Below are 27,033 nucleotides of genomic sequence, written 5' to 3'. Positions count from 1 at the left end.
TATTGATTTCTAGTCGGGTCGCAGATTCATGCTCAGCCCTAGCCTCCACAATTGAGAATATATTTTTTCAGTACTTAAAAAGGGTATTGAGAATATTTTTTTAAGTACTTAAATGGGTTTTAATATACACATTATTACTTATTTATAAGTTTAATAATAGTACTCATATTTTTTTAAAAACTCTGAATTCGGCATATAAACTGACTAATTTGAGGAGATTAATTTTATCGTCCACTTATGAGGATCTTATTTAAAGTCAATTTTTTTTTTATATGAACTAACCCACCAAAATTGACACAAGTTAACGAACATGAAACCTTCAAACTAAGTACTCATATTTATTTAATAAACAATACACTATATATCTCTCCAATTTAATAACCTAAAAAATTGTCCACAAAATCATGGGTCTATAGAAATGCTAATATTTTTTTGAAAAATGTTAACTTGTGCCCTTAAGGCACATTTTAATGAGATAAATGTGAAAATATGCTTTTGAAAATCGTGTAATCAACTCTTTTAACATTTAATATTTTGTATCATTAAATGCTAAATTTCTATATTTAGGTATCTTATCATGTGCCCTTAGGGCACATGTTAACAAGACCCTATTTTTTTTAACGGCAAATTTTATTAATAATAGGGTCATTTTAAACGGTGCACCCGATTTACTTGTTAACCATACCCAAAATAGAAATAAAACATAAAGTTAATGTTGATAAAAACAATTTTTAACACTTTTAATGTATTGAATGCACGAGTTTTAAGACAAAATTTCCGTATTTATGTGTTAACCAGTGCACCGGGTGCACTATTTAACATTTTCCTTAATAATAATCATGTCTTTGCACTAGACGAATAGAGACTCGTACAAGAGAAACTACAAAAAACAAAGACACCATAATCAGAGTTCGAACTCTAGTTTCTTTATTTCGTGTATAAATTTTCAATAATTTATCATTTTAACATTATATCATCTATCAATAATTATATTATCAATAATTTATTATTAATAACTTTTATTTCATCTATCAATAACATTATATTATCACCAACAAAATATCTATTTTCCACATATAAATTTTTGGCTTTTCAAAGAAAGGACAAATTTGATTAATTAAAACTTTACAGTTTGAGTTTCATTTTAAAAAATCATTAATGTGAACTACATTGATATGGTCATAAGGATTTTACCAGTCCTAAAATTCACAATCTATTTAAATTTAAAATAGATTATGGAACATGTGTGTAAATATTTTAAAACAAGATACCACCCAAAAAAAAATAGTACTCCTTGTCTAAAGACATACAGATGGTGCTAAATTAAAATTCAATGCATGAAATTACAAACTGCTTAATAAACATAAGAAAGAACAAAAATAAAAAAGCTACATATTTCCACAAAAACACAACAAAATTGCTAGACTTAAACTTGCTTTTTCACATGCATGACTACTTGTAACTAATAATACTATTACTAGATCAAAACATAGAAACTAATTTTTCTTCATATTGAGTTTAAGGAGTTTCAGGCTTAATAGGGTTGCCAATGTTATGATGATGCAATGGATCTGGACCACTAGGAACCTTCCTCAACTCTCCAATCACTGCCTTTTCACCATACTTCATCTTTGTTGAAGATCCTTCTAGACTAACCTTCAAACCAGACAGCATCTACACAAGCAAATAAGTTAAGTAAGAAATGTACAATATATATTCCTAAACTAGAAAAATAAAATAAAATAATGAATCTTAGGAAAATAAAAAGAAAAAAAAAAACCCTATTTTTATTTTGACTAAATATTAATAATAATACATGTACTCACCAACAAAAAAATAATAACATATGATAAGCATATATTTTACAATAAATTTTTTTTTTTGACTAAAAAATATATTTTAATGCATAAATATTATGTATGCTAGAAGCCTAAAATAATGTGACAAACCTTCCTATTTTGAATCATTCTAAGACTTCCTCCATTAGCATAGGAGCATGCATATGTAGAATTGCAACCTACAAGTAAATAAACATTATTTATTATATATGTAATGAATTTTTATATTATAACAACATACATGAATAAAAAAAGATACAAAATAACTAAATTAATTTTTAAAATTAAAATATTGAAAAAATTTAGAACATTAAAAAAAAGATTAATTAATGACAAACCAGAAGTCTCCCTCATAAGAAGCAAGCAAAACAGAACAAGTATAAAGAAAGAAGAAAAGATGAATTTTGAAGCCATAATTTTTAGAGAGAAGTTAATAATTTGCATGGAGTTTATGAAGAAGGAGACATATATTTATAGTGGTAAGAACTTAATAATTTAAAAATGCATGATGTATATGATGCAGCCATTTGAGAAAAAATAATGATTAAAGACACTAATGAGGAAGCAATATCTGTACTATAGCTCTGTATATATCTATCTGTGACTGACATAGCCGTCTTATATATATGGAGTGTTGTCGAGAATCATTTGGCTGCAGCTACTGCAAAATGCAAATCTAGCTTAAAATATATGATTTCAAATGTGAAAAAAGAACTAAAAAAGTGAAAAGGATCTTTGATTTGATTTGGAATGTCAAATAGTAAGAGTGAGCATCATCAATGTATACGTCATGTTTCCTTTCTGAGTCTCTACAAACTTTTTTTGGGATGTAGCTATTTCTGATTCTCTCTGTCGCACAATCTGATTACATTATCAAAATAAAAGATTATCGTTTTTTTTAATTGCAAATTGTTAGTAGTCCCTCGTCCTTAATATAAAAGGAAATTCATTTTTTAAATACATTGAAATATTGATGTATTTAGACTATATCGTAGATTTTTTAGATACATTGGAGTATATTATAATGTTACGTTAGTTTTTTTCCTTTTTGCTAGGATTTTAACCCTAGACCTCCAGCTCCTTAATACTTAGCTCAACTATCTTAATCAGTTATCCCACCCAAGATAATCAGTTTGTTGAATAGGGGTATTTTAGCATACATAATATTTATGCATTAACATGTATATTTTTTTACTAAATGTAATCAATTCAAATAGTTAGTTTTGAGTCTATTCGTAGCTCCTCTTATGATGAATAGGGGTGGACATTGGCCTACAAATCAACTCAAAGCAAATAATTTGAATTTGAAAAATAGTCAATTGGAATGGTTGTTGAGGATGTCAGTCACACATTTTTTATTTTAGACTGGTTAAAATGAATGGGTTCAATTTTCTAAAATTAGTTAAGTGGTAAAAGAACTTGTCTGGGTTATATAAACTATAAGCTTTTATTTTATTCAATATAATACATGATAAGTTAAAGGACATATCTCGAGAAACACAATCTCAAAATTTGAACCTTGAAAAAGGGTCGGGTTGGGTGGTGTTTTTGGGCCTGAACCTGTCCTACCAGACCCGCTGCCCACCCTTGATGACAAATTATTTGTGAGAATTCGAATTTTATTTTTGATGGAATTTTTTTGTCAAACTTTATTTATCTCGCGGCCGAACTCTGGATTATCGGTATTCCATTTCAATGGAAATCAGGGGGTTAATACAAAATAAAATAGCATCAATGAAAGATTTAGATTACACATCAAAACTGCATCACACAATTACTGCTCTTGATTGTTTGAGATTTGTAACTGACACATGGAAAATAAATAATCAAACGGTTAAGAGTAGAACTTAAAGATTCCTTCTCTTCTCATATGAACGATATACACTCTTTCTTCTTCTACCTTTCAATTTTCTTTCTCTGTATCTCCATCTTCAAATCGCATCCCTCTGTTACCTCTACATCTCTCTTTCTCTGTGTCTTCCATTCGTCGTTTTTATTCATCACCGCCGCACCTTTGCCGTGAATTCTGATGGAACTCTTACATGGTGAGTTCTAACATGGAAGACTAAGTCTTCCATGGTGCATAAATCGTAAAAAACTATAACGAATACGAATTTTATAAAATTCATTGTTGGATTGAAAATTTATATAATATAGATCATTTATAATTTTTTTTAAAGAAATTGAAAATAATTTCACATCTCTCTCTCTCTCTGCGGTTGGGATTGCCGGTGTTGTGGTTGCGGCCATTGCGGTTGCTGCAACGCAGATTGCGACTGTTGCGGTGTGAAATAAATTTCTATCCGCACAAACACATAATAAAAACTATAATTATTGTAATTTCTTATATATCTTTTATTTATAGTTATCTCTACCACAATGGCAATTTAACCAAACCCAGCACAAAAACCAAACTTCCAAACCCAACCCAAAACAATATGAGTGAAAATTCAGTGGTTCAGTGTGTTTCATCTTCTTCTTTTCTTCAAATGTTCATCGAGATTCCAAATTTCTACCTGTTGCTGTCAAAACGTCGATGCGTTGCGGTTTCGTTTTGGCATCGCGTGTGATTTAAGTTCACACCGCATTTGTGATTTGATGCGGTTGCGCTGTCATCCGCATCCGCAATATTGCGGCCGCATCAAGTGATGCAATCCGCAATTTAAAACATTGTTTTCCAGGTGATGCTAATGTAAAAAGTCTTAATGAGATTGGACCGCATCAGGTGATGCGGTCCGCAATTTAAAACTTTCTAAAATTAGACTTTGTGATGATGTGTGTTACAGATGTTGTCTGGTTTGAAAGGATCATCTTCAACAGGCTGGCCCGGCACATTTCGAGGTCCCGGACAAATTAGAGGTCCTTTAAAGATTAAAAAAATTAATAAAGTTCAAATAATTTTTATTTAAAATGCAAAAAGAGTAATTTTTATTTAAAATATAAATAACATCAATAATATAAAAAATAGTTATATTTTAATCGATGGTAATAAAATACACCTTCAAATTAATATCATTAAAAATTAATAGTAGTTTTAATAAAAGTTGTAACTTAATTCTAGAAATATAATTTTTTTTAAAAAAAAATAAAGTATAGATATTTTGATTAAAAATATATGATTAAAATTCTTTAATAAATTTGATTCAATAATTTTCTCAATGATGTTGAACCCATTACAACAAAATATATACTCAATTATTGAATCAAATTTATTAAAGAATTTCAATCATATACTTTTAATCAAAATATCTATACTTTACTCTCTTTTTTTTAAAAAAAAACTACATTTCTAGAATTAAGTTACAACTTTTATTAAAAATACTATTAATTTTTAATGATATTAATTTGAAGGTGTATTTTATTACCATCGATTAAAATATAATTATTTTTTATATTATTTATTATTGATGTTATTTACATTTTAAATAAAAATAACTATTTTTTTTTTTAAAAAAAGTGTTTTTTAAATAAAAAACATTTGATCTTTATTACTTTTTTTATCTTTAAAGGGCCTCTTTTTGTAATTTGTCCGGGGCCTAGGAATGTGTCGGGCCGGCCATGACATGATCGTGGAAATTTTTTTTTTACCCCTACATTTAACCCTTTACACCAACATATATATTTAAAAATATTACCATTTTATCCTTATTTTACTTTCTTTTTTTTTACTTTTTCATTTTTTAACTTTTCTGGTGAATGTTGTGCACTCTTCAAACAAACTGTTCCGGTAAGCACCTAAACTTTGACGGATATTAACGGTATTTAATAAAAATTCATAAACCGTTAATTTTGACGGGTCACAATAACATTTCAACCGATTTTCAATTTTTTCTAAAAAAATTATGGATGATCTATATGATATAAACTTTCGATCAAATTATTGTGGATTTTGTAAAATTCATATTTGTTATAATGGAAACGATGACTTGTGCACCATACACCATATGATGCACTTGTGTATGGTAGAACTTGCTTATGGTAAAAGGATAGTGTATTCACATTTTTAAAAAATCGCGGCTCGAATTCGAGACCTCGTTTACAAAGATGGACAGTGTATTCACATATAGTTAAAACTTCGTTTTTTATGGATTAGTCCAACACGAAAAACAGGAAGAACTCAAACTTTAAGAGGAGTAAATTCAAGGTCTCAAACTTTCACCACCAAGACAACCCATGTTGGTTACAAGAAAAATATTTTTATTATTTCTTAATTCAATTCAATTTTTATTTTTGTTAAAATTAATATAAAAAGGTTAAATTTTTTTCCCTACAAAATTACTAAATTTTGTTTTTGATTCCTATAAAAAAAGTGACATGAGTTCATCCCAACAAAATTTTTATGCATTCGATTATAGTCTGCTATTTTTCAAAATTTTAAAAATTATTTAATTATTGTTAAATTTTTTAATTAATTTTTCTAGGTGTGTTTAAAATACTATTTTTTTAAAATAAACTCTCTAATTTATTAAAACGTGAAAAATTAAATTTGATTTTTTAAAATTTTGAAAGATAAAGATAATAATTTATACATGTTAAATAATTATTCAAAAATACACATTAATTTAACAACATAAATTAAAACTCCATATATAATAATTTTATAGGATCAAAAGATGTCTTCTTTTTTGTTTTTTTTATACAAACACAAAATAGAATTCAATAATTTTTTAGAGACTAATTTTTTTTTTAACCCTATAAAAAATCAAATGAAACCCCGATACGTGACACAATACCGATACGATACGACACCGATACAGAATTTTTTTCAAAATTCTCGATACGATACGGCCGCGATACTTTATTTAAAAATCAAATTTTAAATTTTATATATATATATATATATATATATATATATATATATATATATATATATATATATATATATATATATATATATATAAATGCACAATATATAAACATAACTAAAATCGATAATGATAAAAAAATTAATATTCAAATTACTCAAATTGAGAAAACAAGTGAGAATTACATATATTAAGTTAAGTACTACCCAAAAAGGGGAGTGAGATGAGTAACTCAGCTAGTTAAGCTAGTTGAGTTAATGGTTAAGGAGTTTGAGATCCAGAGTTCAAGTCCTGATAAAAAGAAAAATTACGAATTGTATCAGTCTCTTTTCCTACGTTTTCATTATCAAAGAGTATTAATTTTCTGATATTTTTCTGTTACGCGTATCAGAGATGTATCCGACACGTATCAGTTATATTTTTTTAAAAAATAATAATATTAATTTCCTATACTTCTTTGACACGTGTATCGGAAAATATCGGACGAATATCGATATCGAATACGTATTGAACATGATACTTCACCGTCGTTTTTGGAGTATATGAGCTTCACATGTAACTATGAGTCTATCTATCTCTGTTTAGACTTACTATTTCGTTACCTACATACATGTACTTGGATAAGGAGTTTAAGGTAAAAGTAGTCATAATTGGTTGTACCATTCTGAATAAGTCGACTTGATAGAAATTATGGCTATGGAAATTATGGATTATTTCACTTTTTTGGTTTGAAATTTACTGTCTCCGTCCAAAATATGACAGCATGAAGTCATCTCGTAGGAAAAATGTGAAAAGGATTGATGTGATTCTTTTGGTATTTTTTGCTTTGTAAAGAGAGATTTTATCGGCTGGCTGAAGATGCGCCTGCAGTAAAAAATAATTATATTTCTCTAAATTCAGTTGTAATATATAAAAAACAAAATTGTTAGCTATCGAAAAATAATTGTTCTACCTAAATACTAAGTTTGGATTTTTCTATATAATTCATTTTTAAAGAGAATTAATTAATCACTTCATTCAATTAATTAATTTTTTTCGGTTGGAGATTAAATTATTTACAAAATAATGAAGAAAGAAAGAAGCTTCATTTTATTAGGCGAAAGTTGCAAAGAAGTTTGGATATTCTCCTTTTTTCTTTTGATCTTCTCTATAAAAATTTTAGAGAGACATGCGCAAATTACAGAAGGACAAAGATAGAAACAAATGGCGGAGATTTGGACTCATTTTTGTGAGGTAAAATGAGACCTCAAGAGAGTAAGTCAAAAAATAAAAAATGAATATTAACATGTGTCTTAAACAGGGACAAAGCTAGTAGGGGGACCAGCAGAGAGTCACAGACCACAGTCCCCCCTCTTTTTTTAAAAAAAAAAAATTATTTATACTAGTATTTTATTATATTATTGGTGTAATTTCCCTTATTTTCTTCCTATTTTATTAAACCCACAAAATTGGTCCCCTTTTTATTTCAACTTTCTAGGCACTATTTACAAATTTGTTGTAAATTTGAAATGTTTTTTCAACTAAAAATGATATTTCTTTTTGTAAAAAAAAATTGATTTATTGTTGCAATATTGAATTTGACAACAAAATATGTCTGTTGAACTGTAAAAAAAAAAAAAAAAACTGTCTTTTGAGATTAAAATTCACAATTTTTATGTAAAAAATCACAAATTTTATGGTACAATGCATGAATTTAGACCAAAATTACAATAAATATAAAAATAGAGGAGCCACAAAATCCGACTTAATAAAATGACCCATAAAATATAGATTCACAAATATTAACTTTAGATTTATTTTATAAATTTTTGTATATGTTATACTCGGTCCCCCCTAAGTTCAATTTCTGGCTCCGTTCCTGGTCAAAGATACATCTTAAAGTACCAAATGTTAAAATTTTATCTTATAAATATGCATTTAATTTTTCAAAAGTTTAAATTTTAATTTTTATAATAAATAGTTACTATTCCTGACACATGTTATCATACCCTAACATAACAGGGTCATGCTAACTAGCCCCTACTGTCCTTAAATACTTCCCACAATCCTTTTTATAAAAAATAATTTATTTTTTAGGTTCATTAAATATTTGATGTATTGATTAGGTCTATAGACCAGATATACTAATTATTTAATGAGCTTAAAAAAAGACCGAAAATATGTAGTGTCCCAAAGGCACTCGTTAGCCTTTTCCAAAAATAAAAAAAAAAGAAATATATTAAAAGAGATATAATACATAGGAGTGGTGATAGGCTTAAACTCCATCAAGTAGAAAATCTAAAGCTAGATATTCCTAGCTTGTTTTTCACACAACAATTTGGTTTTGGATCTTCTCTAATTTTTTCCATGTTTTCTTCTTTTTTCTTAATCGAAGAGTTAGTAAATCACAAAGAATAGAAATGAGAGAAAATCAACTCTTGGATTAAGAAAAATAAGAGAAAACATGAGGAAAAATACTGAAGAGGATCCAAATAATGAACAAAGGAGTTTCTTGCCAAAAACAAAAAGCGTCTAAGGAAAGACCATGATTAGCAAGCATATTTGTCACTTCATTCCCTTCTCTATAAGTATGTGTGACTATGCAATTCATCTCTCTAAGAAGCACCTGGACATTTTTCCATCTATTTCTTAAAGACCAAGTAACTTTCTGTTTTCCATAATTTTTGAAAGCTAACACTACCAAGATCGAGTCTGTTTATATCCAGAGATTGGTATAAGTTTCTTTGATGAGCCAATTCAATAGCCCTCATAACACCACAAAGTTCAGCAAAATAGGAAGAGATAATGCTCAGAGACTCAACAAAACAACATAAAACATCAGCTTCATGATTTCTAAAAATACCAACACATGAAGACAAGCCAGGATTGCCTCTAAAAGCTCCGTCTGTATTATATTTGGTCCAATTAAACAAAGCAGGGTTCCAAATAACTTTCTTAGTCACTGGAGCATTTATGATATTGAATATCTAGTTTGAACATCTTAAGAAATTTAAAGTTCCTAATAGAATTGGAAGAAGACTTACAAGCGGACCCGATTTTGGGTCAGGGCAACCAGGCCCCAGCCCAGGACCTCCAAAATATTGGGGCCTCAAAATATTTTTTGAAGCACATCATTTAAAATATTGGATAAGTAGTTTTTTGTCGGACAATGTACTTCATGAAATGTCCATTGGTTGAGTGGTCCTCGCATTGCTCCTAACATTTCAGTATCATGGGGTGGCAAGTTTGAGTCTTGCATGAGACAATTTTTTTAATTTTAAGAGAACTATTCATAATAAATATAGTCAATTTTAATTTAATATTATTTATAGTTTATATTGAACAAGTATCGATCAATTATCCCGTGATTGCAAGTTTCTTTTGAGAGGTAAGGGGTGTGAGTTCAACTCCCCCCTTCACCATTTTTTCAACTTTTTGACAGATTTTTCAAAAACAATTTAAGAGATCAAAAGGTTTAAAAAAATGATGTTAAACACAATTAAACATAGACTGAATTAATGATCATTGAGTCAATTATTGATCGAATTTTAATCATAATATCTATACTTTACTTATTAAAAAAAACTATATTTATAAAATTAACTTTTATTAAAAATACTATCAATTTTTATTGATATTAACTTAAAAATGTATTTTATTACCAAAAAAAATAAAATATATATAACTATTTTTTTATACTATTGATGTTATTATTTACATTTTAATGGGTTAACATTGATAGCAATTGAGGATAACTTGTTGGAGAATATACAATATGAAGACTTGGTTGATGAAATTGTTTTAAAAAATGCTACAATATGACCTTTTTTTATTAGTCACAAGAATGAACGATTACTCTTGATGTTATTGAAAATTGTTTACAATTTAAATATATTATTATGTTCTTTCTTTTAAAAAAAAATTATGTTTTTTTATAAGGGGGGGCCATTTTTATTATTCTCCCAGGACCTCTAAATTCTCGAAGACAGCCATGCTTACAAGTTCCGTTACCTGACATGGATGTATTAGCGATGACCATAGAAAACAAGTAGCCCAGTTGTTTCGCAATTCATACATCTCCTCCTCGGTTAATGACGTGGGATCATCGAACACCTACAATACATATACATGATCAAGAATGAAGCATATGAGAAGTGAGAAGGCTAGGATTAAAATGATGCCATTATAATTCCAAATACAAAACACAGCTAGGAAACTACAACAACTAATGCAGCTAGGAAACAGGACAGGAAACACAGCTAACTACAACAAGAAACACAGCTAGGAAACTACAAGAATTTCTAATTGTGGAAGGAAGTCCTACACAGCTAGGAAACTACACAGAATGCAGGAAACTACATCAATTTGCCAATCAAGAAGAAGAAAAAAAATACCTCCATCCAATTCTTTGTAATACTAGCGGTGACAATGTCAAGCATGTTCTTCATTACATAATATCCACAGTCATTACAACCAAGGAGATAGGTTGTAAATATATTATGTACATTATATGGTTCTAGAACATTAGATGACCACATTCCTCTCTATGTCAGTAACGAGTTATTATGTACATTAGATGACCAACTCCCCTTCACAAACTTCATAGATCATCATCTTCTCAAAAGTAACCCATTTAGGACACCACTCAAGGATTAAATAGACATTCACGCCACCAGTAATGTAATAACAATACCTTTTTATTATTTTCTTTATGTCTTATATTTAGTTTGTATCTCTTATAAGTCTATGACCTACCTGATTGTACCTGAATATAAGCTCTTACTCATCAATGACTTACTAGTTAATCAAATAAGAGTACTTTCTTATATATCTTTTGATAATCCTGTATTTCCCTCCTATATATACTAAACAGGGGACAAGCAAACCTCAGCCATATCAATTAAAAAGGTGAGATTAAAGTTTCAATTTTAAGTTCCAAAAATCCCAAAACAGTCCCAAATAATTTATGGTTTTAATCTCTGAATTAGAAACTCTGATTTTCTTTCCAATTTTCAATTGAAAATATACACGCTCAAAACATGAATGCATAAACCAATATCCCAAAGCAAAGTTGCAGAATGTAAATGCACAAATTATAGCAGATCAAGGCAAAAAGAAATTGCACTCCGAAGTACAAAATCAATGATCAGAATCACAAACAGAAATCAAAAGGAAGAATTAAAGACAGCATAAAACCTAATCTAATTCACCCAATTATTAAACACAAGTCTTCCCCTAACCTTAAGTTTTGATGAATTCTTTCTTTGATCCTAGCTGCTGAAATCCTTTCTTCTCCTTCCTATGGGCAAGAACTGATCTCATTGAAAACCTAACAAGACATTTGAATACGAGTGAGTTAATAAAGAGCACAATCAGAGAACATTCAGCAACAGTATTTTAATATTTCATAACTCAACATCATATTTTATTTTTTATTTTTTTTAGAAACAGCATATTCATTAAACCACCTTAGGTACAAGAAGTAAACAAGGAGGAAAATAGGTTAAAACCTGATAACAAAACAAAATCTCACAAGGAGAAGCCACCTAAAACCAAAACCCCTTACAGCAAAAACAGAAAGCAGCGCAAACACTATAAACACACCAGAAAACTAAAAGCAGCAGGAAAACAACAAACAACTCCAGAAAAAACCCAGCAGCGCACGACAAACAAATCACCGCCGGAAACAATAACACGGTTCCTGCTGCCATTCGTATAGTAAACAAGGCGCAATCTCCTGCATTCAATAGCAGTTCCCATAGCTTGTTGGTATTTTCCATCCACTATACACCTGAATTGAGGAAAAGCAACAAATAATGAGTAAACTCAAAGTGTTAAGAAGAGACAATTGGATACAAAAAACACAAGAATAAGTACGGTGGCTTATACGTACTTATCGAACAGCCTCTCCACGATTGCTTCCGGTCTAGGGTCCACTTTGGTAGATTCATCATTTGACTCTGCTGCCGCCTTAGACTTGAAACTAGCATATTTATCTATAGCTTTAGATGAAAGTATGAGAAGATTTTATAAAATGTCAAGTGGAACATATCATGAATTCATTGTAGAACAAAATTAATTAATATAAAAGTGACATTGTTTTGCAGTTGATTATTATACTGAAAAGAATAAAACCACTAACAAGTAATACCCAACAGGACAAATATTAGCAGTGCAGTCCAGTTGCAAGATCTGTATACGACGACTTTAAATGAAATAGAATAAAAGCAAATAACAATTCTCACTCACCTAGAAGAGTATAGACAAAGTCGGAATCCTCTGAAACATCGAACAGAGGACCAGCTCCAAGGGCATAGGATAGTGAGTCATTCAGCTCACCCAAGTAACAGAAGACCTTTGATAAAAGTAGTGCGGCAAGTTGCCTTTGGTGCGGATCAGACTCCTCGTCTTCATACAAACTCTCTCTGTTTAACACATAAATACAAAACACACGTTTAATTTTGTTCAACAGTTTGCACCAAAAAAAAAAACAAAAAAAAAACAAAGTAACTGAAGGGAGAACCATGAAACCCATATTGTAGTATAAATCCAAAAACGGTAGAACCCTAGAATAAATCCCCTTGATTGAAAAGACATGCTTTCAATACTATACAGTGAATTGTAGAATTTGAGTACTAAAACCTAATTGAAATAAAAACTATTACTATAATTGAAGCAATTGAAAAGTTACTAAAAAGAGTGAACAAATTGAATTTGAAAAATCTAAAAAGGCATAACATAACAACGCAAATTCAAGAGCTGCCAGAAGAACGCGATAATTTTTGAAGGCGCCGGACTCAACCAAATCTTCTCAAAAACCGAAGCCACCAAATCCGACATAGGATCAACAATAAGCAAATCCAAGGCAAGCCGTTCATAAGCCGAACTTACCGATCTGAGACGAGCTTCAATTTGTTTCACTGAACTTCGATTTGGGACCTAGGGTTCGCGAGAGAGATGACGAAATTGAGAGAACGAGTGAGAGAGGACGAGTGAGAGTGAGGGATTGTCGTGATTGAGTGAGTTTCGAATCGAGAGAGGAATTGAGGGTTTGTTGTTCTTGAGGGTTTGGTAAAATCGTGTGACCTTCCCTGTTGTTCTTGAGGGTTTGAAGTTGGCGAGAGTGTCTCAATCGTGTGAGTGTTAAGTCACTTGTTTGGTTCCAAAAAATTTGTTTTTTTTTTTACTCAACATGACGTTTTACATCTGACTCTATATATGGCCAGATATATATTTATTTTAGATAATTTTCGTCATAATTACAATATTGCCACCGCGTTCAGTTTTATTTCTGGTGATATTAGAACCAGATGTAACAAGTTATGTCTATATATTTTTCCCTTCAGTGGATATTACTACCAGATGTAAATGCTACTCCATATAGCGTTTTACATCTGACATATGCTCGTCAGATGTAAACTACTTGTGTAATATGTCATATTTGTACTAGTGTTACGAGCAAACCAAATAAAGTTGATAAGATTAACCAAAGCTGCAATGATAGTGATTTTGCATTGAGAGGACCAAGCTCTATCGAAGTCTAAAATTTTAGAGCTAAATATGGGACCTAGATTGGATGCAGTCAACACCCATGACTATATGCATTCAATAAAATTAAGATTGTTCGATTAAAATTGAAAATTTTAATGTTTATAAAAGAGTAAAATTACTTTTAAATCTAAATCATCTGACTTAATCAGACGACGTCAATACATTGAAATCGAGTGTTGTTAATCCATTTCCCTTGGTAAGAGTTTCAATAAAGGAACTTTTTGAGGGCTCTATCTTATGCTCTCGTCAACTTTTTGGGAGAACTTTCTATTAATAAATAAATAAAGTTTTGTTTTTTTTTTTGGTTTTTAACCCTTACACAAGCGAGTTTGCTAATTGAGAGTTTAATCACGAAATAAATAAAATCTAGTAAAATCTAGTCAAAATTATTACCGTAAAAATTCAAACTCAAATTCTTCGGAACAATGGAAATCTCATTGACCAATTAAATTCAAGTAAATGAAAGAAAAGTTGAATACAAGACCGAAAATTGAAAGGTGGGGCTGGGAAGTAGTTGGAATACCAGCTGTCTGTGTATGCCCCTAACCGGCTCCCTCTTTACTTTCTTCATCTCATGATAGAGAGAAAAACCCACTTCTTCTTCTCCTAGTTCAACTTTAAGTAACTAAAATAAACCGTAATCATCGCAATTACTGCATAAGATATCACTTTTACCTTAATAGTAATAATTGATACAATTAATTCTTTTAATTATAATTATTGCCGAGTGTGAACAAACAGTTGAGTATAACCAAAGCATGCAAAACAGCATTAACAAAAACCCAAAACGTTCATTCATTTCTCAAACGGTTATGAAATTGAATTGAATTTTCGTTTACAGTGAAGAAGTTCAAATTGCTATTGTTATACACATTTTCGTGTTTTGGTGAATCGATTTTGCATTTGCAAAATTGCAATGGTTTCTAAGATGGATCAGTATGAGATCATGGAACAGATCGGTCGTGGTGCATTTGGTGCTGCAATTCTTGTTAATCACAAAGTGGAGAAGAAGAGGTACTGCATTTGCGTTTTGTGTTGTGATTTTGGTTTTGAATTGATTCAGAAGAATTTGAGAATTGAAGCTTTGCTTTGTGTTTATTTGTTGTTGTAGATATGTGTTGAAGAAAATTAGGCTTGCGCGGCAAACGGAACGCTGTAGAAGATCTGCACATCAAGAGGTAGAAGAAGTAGTTTGGTTTTTGCTTTGTGGATCATTGTTTAATCTTGTTTATTGCTTGTTGATTTGAATTTGAGTAGTTGATTTTGGGAATTGTTTGTAGATGGCTCTTATTGCTCGAATTAAGCACCCTTACATTGTTGAATTCAAGGAGGCTTGGGTTGAGAAGGTGAGTTACAACACTAGTGACTAGTGGCTTGAGTTTGTTTGTGTGTGTTTGTTTTTCACATTGGATTGTGAAAAGTGTTTGACATTTTGTTTTCACATTAGATATCTAAAAATGGATTTAGGTCTATATTTAGTGGTAATTTGAAATGAGGAACATAGCTAATACTATCTGCTTGTTTCACTATTTTTCATTTTAAAATTTCTTTGGTCCGAAGACAAAGTTGTAAATACCAACTAAAATTCATGCATATGACTGCAAAGTTTCGCGTTCGAACTCTGGCGAAGGTGTCCAACCTAAAAATATTGACATTGTCAATTGAATTAAGCTTTAGAGATTTTAAATTCCAATGCATTATTGATTAATTTTGTCCAATATCTCAATCTACCACATCCACAGAACACAAATAACCATTGTATTAGTAATAAGAATAATTTAGTATTGGTAAAAAAAAAAGAATAATTTAGTAAATAAAGTTCATTTTATCATAAACATTAGTAAACTCGATGCATTTTTAGTAAACACACAAGTGTTTGGTTCCAAATTTCAGTTTGATTAAGAGTGATAAAAAAATTTATTGCATTGAATTAAAAAGTTTGTGCTAAATTTTATATATTTCATGGTAAAATTGAAACATAATTTACATCCCTTCAAACTCGGTTTTAATCTAATCAATTTAATTCAAGATAATCAAAATCACTTGTATCATTAGCTTGTTCTAACACACTTCAACAATTTGTTGTTTTCAGTGTTGTGCTCTCTCTATTGTAAACTAGAGACTAGAGATAGTTGTATGGTAAGTTTGTGATTGTTTGGTTCCTTTTCATCTAAGTTTGTGATTGTTTTACTTGTATTGTAGGGTTGCTATGTCTGCATTGTTACTGGATACTGTGAAGGTGGAGACATGTGAGTCTTACTAATAATACTTCTACGCTGAGTGTCAAGTAAAAGTTTGTGAGCTCAAAAACCTTATTGCTTAAAATTTGTTGTGTTTGTTTCCTCTTCAAATTTTTTCAGGGCAGCATTGATGAAAAAATCTAATGGGGTTTACTTTCCTGAGGAGGTATATATTCTTGTTTAGATTTTAACTTTTTAAAATTTTGAATTTTTGCTTAAATATTTTGCATTGCTCAGAAAATCTGCAAATGGGTTACTCAATTACTGTTGGCAGTAGAATACCTGCATTCAAATTTTGTTTTACACCGTGACCTAAAGGTATTACATCAATGAAAAATCCTACACGGCCTTTTATTCTTTCTAAATTCCAATTGAAAATGTACCAAGTTAACTTTTGTCAAATTCTGCTGACAGTGTTCTAACATCTTTCTTACAAAAGATCAAGATGTTCGCCTAGGTGAGTTCATATACCTTTTTATATTACATTGGAGATAGATGATTGATTAATTGGTCATCCTTAATTTGTCTGTAATTTCCTGATACTTATATAGGGGATTTTGGACTTGCTAAGACACTAAAAGCAGATGATTTGACTTCTTCGGTAGGTGTGAAATTGGGAACTGGTTGATTGTTTTGTTGTTGTTAAGCTTGTTGCTTCTTCTATAAACGTGCTAGCCTATTTATTGTAGCTGATCAGAAAGACTAATACAATAGCCTTGATATCCATAAAATAACTTACTTCTGCTTTTCAAATGCTTCCACTTTTTCTTTTATTTTAAATTTGTTTATGTTATCCTGTGAATATTTTTTTTCTGATTTAGGTTGATCACACTTAAAAGTGTCTAAGTTCCATATTGATGCTAGGTGTATGTTAATTTATAAGGATGATATTTGGTACCTATAACTTGTGTCTATGGTATGGAGAATATTCTATAGTTGGAAAGATGGTGTTGATCTGTAGCCATATAGAAATATTAAGTCATGTACCATTCTCTTTCTCTTAATTGCTGATGCCGTCGGCAAGCTTTTCTTATTTGTTTCTCTCAAATATCCAATAATATTATGGTTATGAACGGGAAGTTGATAGGGCAAGTTTCTCTCAAAAAAATGGATGTAGAAATTGAGTGGAATAAGTTAGCTTCCTTATGTCAAAGTCGATAGGGAAAGACCAATATGGTTATTATTCATTTAGTGATAAGAATTTTCTAGTTTCTAATTGGATCTGATTCTGATAGTAGATTATGTTGTAATGTACTTTTTGTTTTCATTATTTCTCATATTTGTATGGATCGAATCCAACCTTTAATAATATCCAGCTACTTGGATGTTGATAATATGACTGGCCCAATCTTTTTAAGCTATATTATAAATATTATTGCATTTATTTCATAATAAAGTGAAGTCACTAGTTGCGGAAATGGCTAATTGTTGTAAGTATGTGTATGCAGGTGGTAGGAACTCCCAACTACATGTGTCCTGAACTGCTTACAGATATTCCTTATGGATTAAAATCTGATATTTGGTCACTAGGTAACTTTTTTTTTCTTTTTTTTGGTTGACGAATATCTGATATTGGCTATGCTTCAGTTTAAGTACTTTTTTTTTTGGTTCAGGGTGTTGTATATATGAGATGGCTGCTCACCGCCCTGCTTTCAAAGCTTTTGTAAGATTTCCTCTATATATAGATATTCTGCAATCTTTAGTGTATTAGTTTTATGTGTTGTTACCAAATTTATGATTTTGTGCAGCAAAAAAGATATGGTATCAGTTTGTGTAAATGGTCTAAGGAATAAAACTAGAATAAGTAGGAATAATTGAATTTGGCTGTTATCCAGATTAAGGCATTATTTTGCAAAGCTACCACCTTTCAGAATCATACAAGCTACCACCTTCCAGAATCCTCATTGTGACCTTATACTTTGGCTGCTATTCTGATATCTGTGATAGACCTCTAAATTTATGCTGGTTTTGTAAGTTGGTTAATAGAGTTGCTGGATATTTTCAGTTGGTTACACTTTATGTGATTCTCTACCCTATCATATTGATATTTATGTATGTGAATGTAACTTATCATGGTTCTTTTTTCTTGATAAGAATGGTACTGTTTCAGGATATGGATGGATTGATAAGCAAGATAAATCGATCCTCTATTGGTGCTTTGCCTCCCTGTTACTCTCCATCCTTGTAAGTTTCTACTTTTGCTAAGCTTAGCATATAATATCATTAATTTTCTAATTAAGTCAGTGATCACTTGAATTAAGATTACCCTTTGAAGTCAAGTAGGTATGGCAGAAAGATAAAATTACTAGTATAGATGCACATGTTTGTGTGGGTGAACTTTAGGGCACAGTTACACATTACATTTGTTGCACAACTTAAAATTTTGTTTACTCTTAGGAATCACATTGGTTTTCGTTAAGCATCATAAGTGAACATGTAGTTGAGAACAATCAGAGGCATATAATTTTCTTTTTTCGTTTTGACTTTCCTCTCTACGCATGTATGCGTACTGAAAACCTTAAACTGTAAACTCACAAATACAGGAAAACACTGATAAAAGGCATGCTGAGGAAAAACCCCGAGCATCGTCCATCAGTAAGTTTTTCTCTCAAAGAATAACATTATTTGCCAAGTAAAACAGGTTTCCCGTCAGTACTTATCCTGGTGTATTTTACAGGCATCCGATATCTTAAAGCACCCTTATTTGCAGACTTATGTTCATCAATATCGTTCGTCTCTCTGTCCTCCATCAGCCTCTTCTCCTGAAAAGCCAATTTCTTCTGTCCATGTTCCTCGGGAAAACATGGCCGAAAGTGAAAACAGTAATAGTTGGAGTAGTGATAAAGGTAGTTTGATGTCAAGTGAGAGAAACGCTGCAAAAGCAGCACCAAAGGGTGATAACAAAATCAACGAGGTAGACCTGACATCAATTGACGATAATGGGTCTGACCTTCTCATGCCAGGTGGAAAAGGAAATAGCTCCAGCAATGTCAATGCCAAAACAGATAAACAGGAGATTAGGAAGCAAACTCACATTGAACACCATTCTAATGTTGGATCTAAGCAAGTAAAAGCAGTTAAGAATGTAATGATAGCACCAAAACATGAAAAGGTTAGAGAGACAAGTACTCCAATGAGAGGCAGTTTGATGGAGGCTGGTGGTATATCAATACAGAAAATCAATACAGAGACATTGTCTAAATTGCCGAAGCCTGATTTTGGTGTTACTGGATTGAAGCCTATTTTAGAGGTGCCAACTATCGGACCTTCAAAAGCAACACTTAATTGTAAAAAACGAATCGAAGGATCACATACTACAAAACATCAGGTACATTACCATTAGAAATGATGATATACTTTACCATTAGTTACTTTTAAAGATATCCTTATGGCACTGACACAATTTTTTTGTATTAATCTATATCAGAAGTTACAGGTGATAGAGTCTACACCAAAAAATAAACCTAGGCATAAGTTGTCGCCTTCTTGTCCTATCAAACAGGTAGTAGCAGAAGCTGTAATTCCTGCCAAGCCAAAACAAAAGACTCCTCCAAGCCTACTTAAACCACCCTCATTTCCGAGATGTATAAGGCAGGCCGCACATGATATGCGAAATGCAGCAAATGATACAGAACAGATAAGTCCAAATAAAATAGCTCAGGACCTAAAGATGGGCCATCATCAGTTGACTAGGGGCCATCTAGCACATGTTTCTAGAGAGCCTTTGAAGGCTTTTGAAAGGAGTACCAAAGGAATGCAAACAGACAACAGCATTTCTGTCTCACCTTCCGTCTCTATTCAAGGATTCGAATTTTCTGACTTTGCAACCACTTTTATTGACTTGAGTGAACCAACACTCCCTGAACATGGGAGTTTTAATCACACTGAAAAGGTGGAATCACTTCCAGATAGCAGCGAACCTGATGAAATTTTTTATGGTGAAACCTCTCCATTTACACCAATTTTTCAGAATACCATTACTAGTAGTGAGAAATTAAGTCCCAGTTTAACTCTGGATCACTCAGTTCAACATCCTAAGGTAATGTATGCTTCTGGTGACAGCTTTCTCGTAAATAAAACAACTACATCTGGTCCCTGTGAGTGTGATGTTCCCTCTGCCGAAGTGACACAAGAAATCAATGACCTTCAAGATATTTCTAAGGAAATGGCTTCAATTAAAACTTTTAGGCATCCATTCCCTATTTCTGGAGAAAAGTCTGTTTGTGATGTTAGTCCAGTAAGCTTGCCAAATAGTAGGCCTGGTAAAGTTAGCCAGTCAAAGTTTATGTGCGTCTCGACTGGTGACGAGAAATTCATGGTGAGGGAAAGAGTCTCATCAGTGGCTGAAACTGCTCCTCTGAATATATCTACTAAAATTTCAAGCCAGAAAGTTTTACAAGACGAGAAGAGAATGATTTTACAGAATCCAGCAACAGAAAGGCCAGCTTCTGGCCATCTTCCCCCAGCTTTTGATGATGTCATCCATGTTATACGCCATAGCAGTTATCGTATTGGAAGTGAGCTTCCAGTAAAGGAATCAACTGAGACGGGAGTTACAAATGTAGATGTTGGTAAACTTATCAACATTGTAAAGGATGATTTAGAAATGAGAAACGCGGGAACTCCTTTGTCCCTTAAATCTTCAAATTGCTCTGAAGTTACTAGCCTTAACTCAAGTACTACTGATAATATGGAAATCAGAAACTTGAGCTTGAAGTCAATTTTTTCTAACTATCCTGGTGTTGAGGAACATAATGTGAAAAACCCTGACTCACTAGTTTCAAAACCTGACTCCGCTAAATATACCAAATATAACCCTCCTACAGCCGAAGCGGAAATGCCAGAAAAGGAATTATTGGATGTTAAATCTTCCAAGCAGAGAGCTGATGCACTTGAAGGGCTGTTAGAATTGTCTGCAGATTTGCTGCAGCAAAATAGATTGGAGGAACTTGCAGTTGTTTTGAAGCCCTTTGGAAAAGATAAGGTCTCCCCAAGGGAGACAGCCATTTGGTTGGCCAAAAGTCTGAAAGGATTCATCTTTGAGGAAAGTGGGGGACGTAGTTAATGAGGTTTATTCTTGGTATGTTTTTTTTATTCTTCTTTTTCCTTTATTAGTACACAAGTGCCACTTGAATTAAGAGAACAAACAAGCTTTATCATTTCTTCTCATTTTTTTCCCATTGTTTCAGTGCCTTTGTGCTACTGTAAATAATAACCATTCAAATTAATAGCATCAACTTACTGTCAATTGTTTAAGAAGCCCTGGCCAACAAATTTGTCTCTTCTAAAGTGAGAAAATCAATGCATGGTTGGTATTATAAACACCTATGATTTGTATATCAACGGTTGATATTACTTACTTTTACTCTCTAAAATGAATTTTGCTTACTTACGAGGAGGAGCCTTGCCCCATGCCATACATAGTTAACAATTTTTATGTACACTTCAATATTCTCCAATCTTCCTAGATATGGTCAATCAGAATTATGACTTATTGGAATAAACTAAACATCAGAAAGAAAAAATCAAGACATACATAATAATGACACAGAAAGTCATAAACCATAATTAAACTAGCAATTAGGAATGAATGCTTTGTAAATAATGAAATTAACCGTCCATAAATAAATTCTACAAAACCGACAAGTAGTCTTCAAAGATAGAGACATTTTGGCACAAGAAACCTTTATTAAGCATGCTCTTTTCTTATTGGCAGATTGTTAATTCACTGTTATATATTTATTCAGGTATGTATCTACGTGTGATTCCCTTAATGTTGGCTTCTCAGTTCTCATATTCATGCTTTATTTCTAGGATGGTTCGTGGAAGCTGCTTCTTACCTTTTAAAGTATACCAATTTATACGCCAGAAGAATTGCCACCTCCTCATGGTTATTACCATATATAAATAAATATACGTACTTCCCCTTTTGCAATTTAACACTATACATTCGCCTAATTCACCTTCTATTACAAGATTGTTATTTTGCTAAAGAGAGACAATACTAAAGTTCTTTCTGGTTCAAAATTAACATACCTCCCTAGCACATACCTTAGTTCCAAATTCTACATGGAGCCTCAGCCTTCTCATACAGGCATTAATGCTTCTTCGGGGACACCGAAATCCTCTACTTTCGGTGTAGTCCGCCGACTTACCTGGACATTTGTTTTACTCTTTCTTTTGTTAACTGTCATCATTGCTATAGCTTGGAGTGTCATGGACCCCCATGAACCTCGTTTTCGAGTCAGTTCAATCTCTGTGTCCAACTTCACTGTCTCTGATTCGGAGCTCAAAGACACATTTGAGATTGAACTAAACATAACAAATCCAAACAGAAAGGTAGAAATTATGGTTGACCTTTTCTCTGTCTCGGTGTTTTATCGATCCGTGGGGCTCTCCAGGGATATTGTGCAGCAACCCATCTACTTGAAGAAGTCAAGTGACAAGGATGTGAAGATTAAGTTTAGCTCAAGGGATTCTTCCACCAAATTATCTCATGATTTGGTTAATGATTGGAATAAAGGGATAGTCAACTTTGATGTGAAAATGTTGGCTAGAATTGTATTTGAAGCTGGAATTTGGCCAAGTAGGGAAAAGTTCTTGGACATTTATTGTGGTAATCTTGATGTTGGATTTGTTCCCATAAAGGACACAGGCAAGCTCCTAGGTATTGGGAAGGAATGCCAAGCTGCAAGTTAGGAAAGAAGAATATTCTTCTGTATATAATAGTAGTATCATGTAGTTTGCTACATATAAGGTTAGATAAAATAATCATGGAACATGCTGGTGTTACAAAACGAAGAAATTGAAGCACATGATGATGATGGTGGTGGTGGTGGTGGTGGTGTTCATATTGTTTGTTGATTGTGTACTTGTGCGGTGGTTGTTTTTTCCCAGTTTTTTTATTTAAATAGGCCAAATAGGTTTATAGAAATAAAAATGAATTATTTGGACATAGTAAGACTTAGCACAATATAAGTATAATGTTGGTCCCATGCCATGGCACTTATATTGTCCTAAGTCTTGGCTCTCTGGATACCATTCATGTTGTAATCTATTATAGACACCACTTCTTTAAAGAAAGGAAAATTTTAAGATAACTCATGAAGTTAAGTTTTTCTAATTACAAAAAAAAAAAAAAATTAATAGATTTCTACTATACTGGTGGTAAGTGATTTACTATTTTTTTTTTTTTACCGGATACTAATTTTATTTTTTAAAATCTTGAAAACTAATTAAATATGGTGATATTCCCACGTTGAACACAAATACAGAGCTGCAATGGTGGAACCAATTTAAAATATTTTTAAAATCTTATGTCAACAGGGTACATGTGAACGTAACCAATTTAAAAACACATTTAATTAAAAATAATAATTAAACATAATTTTTTTTTTGGTCAAGAAACATAATTTTTTTATGAGGAAAAACAATGAAATCTAATTTGGTTCTCGAAAAATAATACTCTTTGTATTCCTACATATAAACACATATTTGTCGTAAAGTTTGTTCTTAAATATAAGTCTCTATTAAATTACTAAAATTAGTAGTTAATATTTATTGTTTGGTTTTAAGACTGAACAAATTGAAAAAAAATTAATTAAAAAAAACTGAGGGGCTAAGAATTAGACAAAAATTGAAAATTACTAAACTAACCATATGACAACTTTTTATTCTAAAATAACAAAATAACATGCGTCCATTAAACATCGTATAAAATAATAAATTGTTCCATACATTAAAAATTTGTCTATACTCTATAGTGTTCTATATTGTATTGGTATGTCCAATACCTTCTTTTTTTTTAAAAAATCAAATAAACTATTTCATATTATTATAGGTTAAATAAATAAATTAGTTTGTCTTAAATCTTGGACGATTATGAAAGGAATGGGAATTATTTTCCATTTAATCCACGCGTTTTCAGTCTTGCTTGATTGCTTTGCTTGTACCACATTTTGCATATCTTTCTCTTGCAACTTTCACCTTTATGCATATCAATATTTTTTAATGTTTTCTTTTTTAATGTTTTCGCGAGCTTATCTCATTCGACATAAATATAAATATCAAATTTTAGGGTAAATAGTGTTATACCCCCCTGCAAAATAGGCTAGTTTTGCGTTACCCCCCTGCAAAATATTTTTTTGAGATTACCCCCCTGCAATGTCAAGATTCTTTGCGTTACCCCCCTGGCTCAACAAGTGGGCATATGACATGGAAGAATCTTGACGTGGCATGACACATGAAAATTAATTTATTTTTTATTTATTTTTAATTGCCAACTCATTAATTAATGTGGGTTTTTAATTAAAAAAATGAAAAAAAAAACTTAAAAGTTGTTATATTTTTATGAACTTACTTAAAAGAAAGTTTTTTTTTTTTTTTACTAAAAGTTGTTATTATATATATATAAAAAAATTCTTATATATATATAATAACTAATAATAGAGTAACCAAAAAAAAACGAAGATGAAAAAAAAACTAATAATAATAATAGTAACCAAAAAACTAATAATAATAATAACTAATAATAATAGAGTAACAAAAAAAAAAACTGCAATCACATAGTAACGCAAGAACAATCGTTTTGCCCTAACCCCCAAATTGAAATTGAAAACGAAGAACAATCGCTGCATATGAACGGAACGAAAAAAAAAAGTTTCTTTAAATAAAAAAATTTCTATAAAAAAAAAAAGTTTCTTTAAAAAAAAGTTTCTTTAAAAAAAAAAAGATTTCTTTAAAAAAAAGGTTTCTTTAAAAAAAAAAGTTTTTTTCATTTTTTTTTAATTAAAAAATAAATAATTACTGAGTTGGCAATTAAAAATAAATAAAAAATAAATTAATTTCCACGTGTCATGCCACGTCAAGATTCGTCCATGTCATATGCCCACTTGTTGAGCCAGGGGGTAACGCAAGGAATCTTGACATTGCAGGGGGGTAATCTCAAAAAAATATTTTGCAGGGGGTAACGCAAAACTCGCCTATTTTGCAGGGGGTATCACACTATTTACCCCAAATTTTATATACGGAAAATAAGTTCAAACTCTAGTCAGTCTAACAATGTCTCCAATAATTACATACTAAATTAATCTTATAGTACAAAGTACAAACATCATATTTTACTATTAAGTACTTGATTCAGATCTCCATATAAACACATCTATTACTATTACTACAGTATTAAATTAAGAAATGAAAATATTCACCTATTTGGTTATTTTGGTAGAGCTTTTGATCAACGGAAAAAGACTTGGTTTGGTATTGGTAATAGTGTGGTTCGTTCGAAGGTATCGCAATCAATAGTATACCACATCACAATCAATGTTTTATTTGTCATTTTACATGGTTTGCGTGTCTAGGTCTATTCATAATTCACGTGCTTAGACGTTTAGGTCATGATCTCTTTTGGAAAAATCAACATGATATTTCACTATAGATTTGTTTGATGATAAGTAAAAAACCAACTATGATTTTCTTTTTTTGACAAACGTTGATCATAAGTTTTTAATAAAAAAAAAATCATCTTTCAAGCAGTCGATTTTATAAGTACGAATTAGACCCGACTCAAATTCTAAGAAAGTTCATTCATTCCTTGATGAAAAACAAGTACTATACAACACCGGATTAAAACAAACAAATGATAAACAAACACAATTATTTTCACACAATATTGACATAAAGAAAATATTCATAACTTTTGTATATATGTGCAATGACAATTTTGTAATTTCCCCCCTCCTCCTCTCTCTAATAAATTGAGCGTCATCTATAAATTTTCAATCTAACAGTAGATTTTATAAAATTCGTGTTATAATAATATTCATGATTTATGCCCCGTAGAAATCTTGGAGAAGTGACCGATAATACATATCCTAATGATTCTCAACAAACTATAATGAGCAATCATGTATACATAATCCTTAATGATTCTCAATAAACTAATGAACAATTATTTACAATAAAACTAATATCTTTTTTGAAGCAATAAAACTCTAATAATATTTTTTCTATATTGATATAGTTTAATAGATCTCATGTAAAAGCTATTGATGACCGATCTTTAGGATAAATCGTTCAGGAGAATTCAAGCTTAATTTCTGATAGCAACAATTTTTAGTCAGATTTGACTTATCACATAGTAAATTTACTAATTACCAGAGTCACCTTCCCTTGAACCAAATTACTAATACAAAAGATTATCAACAAAAGAAAAAAATTACCAATTCAAAAGAAGAAACAAAAAAAAGTTCACAACCATATGAAGCTCATTGGAGGCAAATGGAGTCCATGATAATATCATGCATATGAGGGGCATAACATATCAACTTAAAGACTCATCTACAACCATTCATTGTTTACTATATTTTGTGCATTTTACCCTTTCAAAATTCACATCTTTCATCATCAACCTTTTGTCTTCATGCACATACATAATCTCATGTGTGTTGTACGAGATTTTGAAAGCTATTTGTGAGACAAAATGAACAAAATATTGTGAACAAACAAATATTGGATATCATTAGTTCATTACCTTCAAGCTAAGTCTCTAAGTTGATATGTTACAACCTTCATATTACCGATGTAGTGTACCATGAAAAATATGAGACATATGGAACAAAT

General features: G+C 31.0%; 3 protein-coding genes and 1 long non-coding RNA gene across 4 annotated transcripts; 2 read left to right on the top strand and 2 right to left on the bottom strand.

Annotated features, from left to right (window-relative positions):
• Nucleotides 1–1,518: 1,518 nt before the first annotated feature.
• LOC123894433 (protein CLAVATA 3) lies at nt 1,519–2,260 on the bottom strand. Its single transcript, XM_045944438.1, has 3 exons — nt 2,177–2,260; nt 1,950–2,017; nt 1,519–1,674 (listed from the first exon to the last, which is right to left on the bottom strand). Exons 1-3 carry the CDS (start codon nt 2,250–2,252, stop codon nt 1,519–1,521), a joined length of 300 nt encoding a protein of 99 aa, XP_045800394.1. The 5' UTR covers nt 2,253–2,260.
• A 9,894-nt stretch (nt 2,261–12,154) lies between these two features.
• On the bottom strand, nt 12,155–13,796 carry LOC123898588. The gene is made up of 4 exons (XR_006805350.1): nt 13,514–13,796; nt 12,872–13,047; nt 12,516–12,624; nt 12,155–12,413 (listed from the first exon to the last, which is right to left on the bottom strand). It is a non-coding gene; the product is annotated as an uncharacterized LOC123898588 (long non-coding RNA).
• A 963-nt stretch (nt 13,797–14,759) lies between these two features.
• Nucleotides 14,760–21,666, top strand: LOC123897991 (serine/threonine-protein kinase Nek5-like). The gene is made up of 14 exons (XM_045948833.1): nt 14,760–15,187; nt 15,285–15,351; nt 15,454–15,519; nt 16,376–16,422; nt 16,534–16,579; nt 16,651–16,731; nt 16,828–16,870; nt 16,965–17,014; nt 17,862–17,943; nt 18,027–18,076; nt 18,524–18,597; nt 18,957–19,008; nt 19,091–19,741; nt 19,841–21,666. The coding sequence occupies exons 1-14, from the start codon at nt 15,090–15,092 to the stop codon at nt 21,476–21,478; spliced, it is 3,045 nt and encodes a 1,014-aa protein (XP_045804789.1). The 5' UTR covers nt 14,760–15,089; the 3' UTR covers nt 21,479–21,666.
• A 96-nt stretch (nt 21,667–21,762) lies between these two features.
• On the top strand, nt 21,763–23,513 carry LOC123897992 (NDR1/HIN1-like protein 1). The gene has a single exon (XM_045948834.1). It carries the CDS (start codon nt 22,483–22,485, stop codon nt 23,110–23,112), a length of 630 nt encoding a protein of 209 aa, XP_045804790.1. The 5' UTR covers nt 21,763–22,482; the 3' UTR covers nt 23,113–23,513.
• The last annotated feature ends 3,520 nt before the right edge of the window (nt 23,514–27,033 follow it).

The sequence above is a fragment of the Trifolium pratense genome, linkage group LG7 (genome assembly GCF_020283565.1).
Source record: "Trifolium pratense cultivar HEN17-A07 linkage group LG7, ARS_RC_1.1, whole genome shotgun sequence".
Classification (NCBI taxonomy): Eukaryota; Viridiplantae; Streptophyta; class Magnoliopsida; order Fabales; family Fabaceae; genus Trifolium; species Trifolium pratense.
Note: the sequence above shows the minus strand (reverse complement) of the source record. Positions and strands in the feature narration are given on the sequence as shown.